The 7,791-nt window shown below is 61.3% G+C and overlaps 1 protein-coding gene across 1 annotated transcript; it reads left to right on the top strand.

Annotated features, from left to right (window-relative positions):
- Positions 1–304: 304 nt before the first annotated feature.
- Positions 305–4,441, top strand: NRM (nurim). The gene is made up of 4 exons (XM_075016379.1): positions 305–498; positions 1,951–2,153; positions 2,497–2,673; positions 2,928–4,441. Exons 1-4 carry the CDS (start codon positions 375–377, stop codon positions 3,246–3,248), a joined length of 825 nt encoding a protein of 274 aa, XP_074872480.1. The 5' UTR covers positions 305–374; the 3' UTR covers positions 3,249–4,441.
- The last annotated feature ends 3,350 nt before the right edge of the window (positions 4,442–7,791 follow it).

The raw sequence follows: 7,791 nt of genomic DNA, 5'->3' as shown, positions 1-7,791 counted from the left end.
CCTGAGCGGGGTCCTGAGTAGGGTCCTAAGCCCCTCCCCTGGAAGCCGATCCCATGGGAGGGGGATCCCGGGGGAAGCCCTTCCCCTAGCACAGGTCACAAGGGAAGGGGACCCCGGGGAAACCCCTCCCCTAAACTTGGTCACAGGGGAGGGGGATCCGGGGGAAGCCCCTCCCCTAGCAGCGCCTCACAGGGGAAGGGGATCCCTGGGGAAGCCCCTCCCCTAGCGGTACGTCACAGGGGAAGGGGATCCCGGGGGAAGCCCCTCCCCTAGCGGTGCGTCACGGGGAGGGGGATCCCGGGGGAAGCCCCTCCCCGGGGCGGGCCCGGCCAGGCGGCGGGAGAGCGGAGTCCCGCCCCGGCTCCCTGCCCGCCATGGCGGCCCAGCTGCTGCTGCTGGTCCCGGCCCTGGGGAGCTTCCTGTTCACCTTCGGCACCGTCGTGGAGCTGATCCGCTTCGCCTCGCTGCGCGCCGTGCTGCCCGGGGGGGCGCGGCCGGGTGTGTGGGGCCGGGGGAGGGGCTAGCTGGGGGAGTGGGGAGGGGAAAGCTGGGGGGACCTGGGTGGGGAGGGGAGAGCTGGAGGTAAACGAGGAGGGGGGAGGGGAGAGCTGGGGGGACCTGGGGGTGTGGGGAGGGGAAAGCTGGGGGGACCTGGGTTGGGAGGGGAGAGCTGGAGGTCGACAAGGAGGTGGGAGGGGAGAGCTAGGGGGACCTGTGGGAGGGGAGAGCTGGGGGGGAGCGGAGAGCTGGAGGTAGACAGGGAGGGGAGAGCTGGGGGAGACTGGGGGGGCAGGGGAGAGCTGGGGGGACTGGGGGAGTGGGGAGGGGAAAGCTGGGGGGACCTGGGGGGAGGGGAGAGCTGGAGGTAGACAAGGAGGGGGGAGGGGAGAGCTGGGGGAGACTGGGGGGGCAGGGGAGAGAGGGGAGGGGAGAGCTGGGGGGACCTGGGTGGGGAGGGGAGAGCTGGAGGTCGACAAGGAGGGGGGAGGGGAGAGCTGGGGGAGACTGGGGGGGAGGGGAGAGAGGGGAGGGGAGAGCTGGGGGGACCTGGGTGGGGAGGGGAGAGCTGGAGGTATACAAGGAGCGGGGAGGGGAGAGCTGGGGGGACCTGGGGGTGTGGGGAGGGGAAAGCTGGGGGGACCTGGGGGGAGCGGAGAGCTGGAGGTATACAAGGAGCGGGGAGGGGAGAGCTGGGGGGACCTGGGGGTGTGGGGAGGGGAAAGCTGGGGGGACCTGGGGGGAGGGGAGAGCTGGAGGTAGACAAGGAGGGGGGAGGGGAGAGCTGGGGGGACCTGGGTGGGGAGGGGAGAGCTGGAGGTCGACAAGGAGGGGGGAGGGGAGAGCTGGGGGAGACTGGGGGGGAGGGGAGAGAGGGGAGGGGAGAGCTGGGGGGACCTGGGTGGGGAGGGGAGAGCTGGAGGTATACAAGGAGCGGGGAGGGGAGAGCTGGGGGGACCTGGGGGTGTGGGGAGGGGAAAGCTGGGGGGACCTGGGGGGAGCGGAGAGCTGGAGGTATACAAGGAGCGGGGAGGGGAGAGCTGGGGGGACCTGGGGGTGTGGGGAGGGGAAAGCTGGGGGGACCTGGGTGGGGAGGGGAGAGCTGGAGGTATACAAGGAGCGGGGAGGGGAGAGCTGGGGGACCTGGGGGTGTGGGGAGGGGAAAGCTGGGGGGACCTGGGGGGAGGGGAGAGCTGGAGGTAGACAAGGAGCGGGGAGGGGAGAGCTGGGGGGACCTAGGGGTGTGGGGAGAGGAAAGCTGGGGGGACCTGGGGGGAGGGGAGAGCTGGGGGGACCTGGGGGGGAGGGGAGAGCTGGAGGTAGACAAGGAGCGGGGAGGGGAGAGCTGGGGGAGACCGGGGGGGGGGGCAGAGAGCACTGGGGGGAGCCAGTGGGTGGCTCATTGCTGGGTACCTTCTCGACCTTCTTCATCCCCTTCTCCCCCCTTTGCAGAGGCTGCCCCCAGCCCGGAGTGGGGAGCTGCCCTGCGGGACCCCCGGGTGCTGTGGCCCCTGGCCGTGGACCTGGGCCTAGTGACCCTCTTCGTGCTGCAGCACAGCCTGATGGCCACCGCGCTGGCCAAGCGCTGGACGGCCGCCTGCTTCGGGGTGCTCCAGAGGTCCTTCTACGTCTTCTGCTCCTCCCTGGCCCTGCAGGTACCTGCAGGGGGCGGGCAGCCCAGGCCTGGGCTCCCAGGGGGCTGGGGGTCAAGGTTGTGGGGTGGGGGAGACAGAGCAAGGCCGGGGGCGAGGGTTGGGGGGTGCCCGGGGCTGGGAGAGCAGGCGATTAGTTGGGGGGCAGGATGAGGACAACAGGAGGCTGTGGGTCCATGTTGCAGGGTGGGGGAGGGAAGAGCCGGGCTCCCGGGGGGAGCTGCAGGGTGGGGGAGGACAGAGCCGGGCTCCCAGGGGGTTGTGGGGTGGGGGAAGGCAGAGCCGGGCTCCCAGGGGGCTGCAGGTCAGGGCTGGGCACCCGGTGACTCCTGGGACTCCCCCGCAGCTGCTGATGCGGTACTGGCAGCCTGTCCGGGACGGCCCCCTGCTCTGGAACGCCTGCACGGAGCCCTGGGACACCTGGGTCTCGCTCGCCTGCTTCATCCTGCACTTCATCGCCTGGATGGTCATCTTCAGCGTCATCCTCATCTTCGACTATGCCGAGCTCATGGGAGTCAAGCAGGTAGCTTGGCCCCTGGCCACCAGGGCGGGGAAGTAGCGGCGGGGGGCCCAGCTTCAATCTGGCTGGGGCTGGGAGAGGTTGGAAGAATACGTGGGGGCGTATTCCGACCTGGCCGCAGGCTGGGGATGTGGTTGGCTGGGAGAGGCTGGAAGAAGACGTGGGACCTCTAGGGGGTGCCAGCTCCTTTCCACCTGCAGATCTTGGGGGGCTTCCCGGGTCTGCCCTTAACCTCTCCCCCGGCCCCCCTCTCCCAGGTTTATTACCACTGCCTGGGCATGGGCGACCCCTTGGCCCTGAAATCCGTGCGGGCGGTGCGCCTCTACTCCCACCTGCGGCACCCCGTCTACCTGGAGTTCTTACTGGTCCTGTGGGTGGTGCCCTGCCTGTCCCTGGACCGCCTCCTGCTGGCCAGCCTTTTCACCGCCTACCTGAGCTGCGGGCATGCCCTGGACCAGCAGGACTACCTCTACCTGCGTGCCCAGCTCGAGAAAAAGTTCCTGGTCTTCTCCCGCGAGGAGGCGGCCTACGGGGACCTGCTGGCTCGCAACGGCCCCACGCAGGGCAAGCAGAGCTGAGGGGCTGGGCCCCGGTTCTCGGTCGTGCACTGATGCCTTTAGATCAATAGTCCTGCACTGGTTCCTGGAGGCGGGTTGCCTCCTCCGAGTGCCTTGTGTCCGCAAAACCCAGCCGGGCCTGGCTCCGACCACTAGGCACCGCTCTCTGCCGGAGACGGGGTGGAACCCAGGAGTCCTGACTCCTAGCCGCCTCCGCTCTAACCGCTGGATGCCAGCTTCCTCACGGAGTTTTATGTTCTGTCCCCAACTCGGGGTGCAGGGAGTGGGGGATAGTGGTTAAACCAGGGTGTGGGCTGGGCATCAGGACTCTTGGGTTTCCTGCCCAGCTTTTAGGGGAGTGGAAGCTAGTGGTTAGAGCAGGGGAGGCTGGGAGCCAGGACTCCTGGGTTCTATCCCCTGCTGTGAGAGGGGAGTGGGGTGTAGTTGCTTAAAGCAGGAGGCGAGCTGGGAGCCAGTCTTTGGGGTCCCAGCAGGATGCAGGGGAGATGTCAGTTGGAGTTGGCGTGTGATCCAGAACCTGTGGAAGTCAGCGGGTAGATCCTGCTGTGCTTTGGGTCACGCCTGCAGCGCTCAGTTCCCCACCTCTTGTCTATTTTGAGCTGACGTGGGTGGCGTGGACCTTTCTGTGGTCAACTTGGAACTGGGAGCCAGGACGCCTGGGTTCTGTCCTCGGGGAGGGGTGTCTACAAGGCCACAAGTGGGAGAGTTGGGACTCAGGACGCCTGGGTTCGGTCCCTAGCCCTGGACGGGGAGGGATTCAGAGAAAGCGGTAGCAAATCAAGTCAGCTCTAGGAAGGGAGAGGAGTCTAGTGGTTAGAGCGGGGGGGCAGTAGGAGCCAGGACCACCTGGGTTCTCCCCAGGTCTGGGAGGGGAGTGGTGCCTAGTGGTTAGAGCAGGGGAGTGCTGGGAGCCAGGACACCTGGGTTCTCTCCCCAGTTCTGGGAGCGAAGTGGGGTCTAGAGTCCTAGGCCAGTGGGGCTGGGTGTCAAGACTCCTGGGTTCTATTCCTGGCTCTAGGAGGGGACCCCAGCCATGTGCCAATGCCTTACCCAGGAACTGTTACTTTTAAGCCTTGAGGTTTTTTTAAAATGTGCTATTTTGAACCTGAAGCTGGCAAAGTATTTTGGTATCTTGGATTTTTGTGCAATCTGAGAAAACAGAAATTTGGAAAAAAATAAAAAAGTCGCTGCTGCTTTTACACTTGTCTGCCTCCTGCATTTGAGCCCCAGCTCTGGGAGGGGGAGGGGGTCTAGTGGTTAATGCAGGGGGGCGGATGGCAGGCAGGACTCCTGGCTTGACTCTTCTAAGAGGGGAATGACGTGTAGTGGTTAGCGCAGGTGGGGGTGTGGGCAGGATCCGGATTCCTGGGTTCCTTTCCACCTGGCAAGTCACTTGTCCTGTCCGTGTCCCTAACTGTAAAATCCAGCTGCCGAGAGCTCGGCGGCGAAGGGGAGAGACCCGCTCCTGCTACTCCAGAAACACACCGCTCTGCCAACAGGCACGAGCCCTTGGCAGACAAGCAGACTCCCTGCCAGGAGACGGTGTTGGTACAAGCAAACGACTCCTGGCATTGTACTGCATCTTCCCACTAGGGGGCACTTTTGCTACAGGCACACAACTCCTTGAGTTGTATCACCTTCCGCAGCTAAGGGGCAGTGTTGGTACAGCTGTAGGAACCATCCCATTTCACCATCTTGCCACGCAGGGGCAGTGTAGGTACAGGCGCACAAGCCACAACATCCCTCTGTCTCATCACTAGGGAGCAGTGTAGGTACAGGCGCACAAGCCACAACATCCCTCTGTCTCATCACTCGGGAGCAGTGTAGGTACAGGCGTACAAGCCACAACATTCCTCTGTCTCATCACTCGGGAGCAGTGTAGGTACAGGCGCACAAGCCACAACATCCCTCTGTCTCATCACTAGGGAGCAGTGTAGGTACAGGCGCACAAGCCACATCATCCCTCTGTCTCATCACTCGGGAGCAGTGTAGGTACAGGCGCACAAGCCACAACATCCCTCTGTCTCATCACTAGGGAGCAGTGTAGGTACAGGCGCACAAGCCACAACATCCCTCTGTCTCATCACTAGGGAGCAGTGTAGGTACAGGCGCACAAGCCACAACATCCCTCTGTCTCATCACTCGGGAGCAGTGTAGGTACAGGCGCACAAGCCACAACATCCCTCTGTCTCATCACTCGGGAGCAGTGTAGGTACAGGCGCACAAGCCACATCATCCCTCTGTCTCATCACTAGGGAGCAGTGTAGGTACAGGCGCACAAGCCACAACATCCCTCTGTCTCATCACTAGGGAGCAGTGTAGGTACAGGCGCACAAGCCACAACATCCCTCTGTCTCATCACTAGGGAGCAGTGTAGGTACAGGCGCACAAGCCACAACATCCCTCTGTCTCATCACTCGGGAGCAGTGTAGGTACAGGCGCACAAGCCACAACATCCCTCTGTCTCATCACTCGGGAGCAGTGTAGGTACAGGCACACAAGCCACAACATCCCTCTGTCTCATCACTAGGGAGCAGTGTAGGTACAGGCGTACAAGCCACAACATCCCTCTGTCTCATCACTCGGGAGCAGTGTAGGTACAGGCGCACAAGCCACAACATCCCTCTGTCTCATCACTAGGGAGCAGTGTAGGTACAGGCGTACAAGCCACATCGTCTCGCCACGAGAAGGCAAAAGAGCAGTCCAGTAGCACTTTAAAGACTAACAAAATAATTCATTAGGTGATGAGCTTTCGTGGGACAGACCCACTTCTTCAGCCCACAGCCAGACCAGACCAGACTCCATATTTAAGGCACAGAGAACCAAAATCAGTAATCAAGGAGGCCAAATCAGAAAAAAACTGATCAACGTGAGCAAATCAGAGAGTAAAGGGGCAGCTTTGTCCACATATCTATTCTGGAGATCCATCACTGGACCTAACCAGGTTACTCACAAAATCACAGGCACATTCTCATGTTCCTCAGCGAACCTCATAGATGCCATCATGTGCCAACCATGCCCAGATGTTTTGTACATTGGACAGACTTCAAACTCTCTCAGACAAAGAGTTAATGGGCACAAAACAGACATCAAAACACTCCTGATCCACAAACCCGTTAGCCGGCACTTTAATGGAGTGGGCCCTTCTGTTAATGACCTGAAAGTCTGTCTCTTAGTGAAGAGGAATTTTCACAACACTTTGGAAGGAGAAGCTGCTGAACTCTCTCTCATATTCAAATTTGACATATTAACACGCCGTTTGAACCGGGGTGGGAATTTTCTGGGTCATTACAGGGGCTCGTTTGCCTACTTGGCTTAATCTAATTCTTGACCCCCCCTCCCCTTTTGCCCCTCTGCTCTCTGCTCTGCTCACCTTGATAATATTTTTCTGATTTGTCAACCTTGATGACTGTTTTTGCTTCTCTGTGCCTTAAATATGGAGTCTGTTCTGGTCTGGCTACGGGCTGAAGAAGTGGGTCTGTCCCACGAAAGTTCATCACCTAATGAATTAGTGCTACTGGACAGCTTTTTTGTTTTGCTAGTAAATAGACTAGCACAGCTCTCTCTCTCTTGCTAGGAGGCAGTGTTGCTACAGGTATCCGAGGGGTCGCCGTGTTAGGGTGTACCTTTGCAAACAACCAGAAGTCCTGGGGTACCTTGTAGACTAACGGATGTTTCGGAGCAGCAGCTTTCATGGGCAAAGACCCGCTGCGTCAGATGCATGAGTGGGGGTGGGCGGTTACAGAGGGGTATTTAAAGAGTGGGGTCCCTCTGGAATCCCACTGTCTCACCGCTATGGGGCAGTTTTGGTAAGACGCACAATCGTCCGAGCCTTTCACTGGCCCGCCACCAGGGGGTGTTGCTACAGGCAAACCGGCCACACCCTTCACCGTCTCACTGGTAGGGGGCAGGGTTGCTACAGGCGAACAAGCCCCAGCCTGGCAGTGTTGCTGACAGCGGGTTGCTCTCCAGCAGCGGTTCTCAACCTGTAGGCAATGGACGCATGGTGGGTCTGCAGCCAACGGCTACAATTTCCAAGGTGGTCCACCCGGGCATTTTAATTTTGGGGGGGGCTGCAAATGGGGGGTTGCAATGCACAGCTCTAGGGCAGTTTCCAGGCCCTCCCATGAGCAATGGCATTCAACATCCGCACCCCAAGGTTGCTGGAAGCCAGACTGGCAGGGGGCTGGCAGCTCCCCGGGCTGGCACAGGAGGCTGGGCCCATGACAGGCCCCTCTGGCATGTATGCGTCACACATTCCTGTGGGATTAAAGGCAGCAGGCAGCTGGAGGGGCGGGAGCGGCCTTAGCTAAAGGGCTTGTCTGATCTTGAAGGGTCAGGCGGGGTGAGTGGGGGAGCCAGATGGAGCGGGGTGGGACCTGGTAGGGGGTGCTGTCCCCAGCACGCAGGGCTGAGCCCCACCCCCTGCTACAGCACTGGAGGAAATTACTAAAAGCGCCCCCAGTCCATGGCGGGTGGTGACCTTGCTGTCCTGGCCTAATTCCCGCATGGCTTATTATAGTGTCTAGCCTGGAATCCCACC

This window comes from Carettochelys insculpta, chromosome 22 (assembly GCF_033958435.1).
Source record: "Carettochelys insculpta isolate YL-2023 chromosome 22, ASM3395843v1, whole genome shotgun sequence".
NCBI classification, from domain to species: Eukaryota; Metazoa; Chordata; order Testudines; family Carettochelyidae; genus Carettochelys; species Carettochelys insculpta.
This window is presented reverse-complemented; position numbering and strand designations above follow the sequence as displayed.

Coding starts and splice junctions, on each gene's coding strand:
- NRM (XM_075016379.1), top strand. CDS start 375: ATGGCGGCCCAGCTGCTGCTGCTGGTCCCGGCCCTGGGGAGCTTCCTG. Junction 499..1,950: donor GCCCGGGGGGGCGCGGCCGG/GTGTGTGGGGCC, acceptor CCCCCTTTGCAG/AGGCTGCCCCCAGCCCGGAG. Junction 2,154..2,496: donor GCTCCTCCCTGGCCCTGCAG/GTACCTGCAGGG, acceptor ACTCCCCCGCAG/CTGCTGATGCGGTACTGGCA.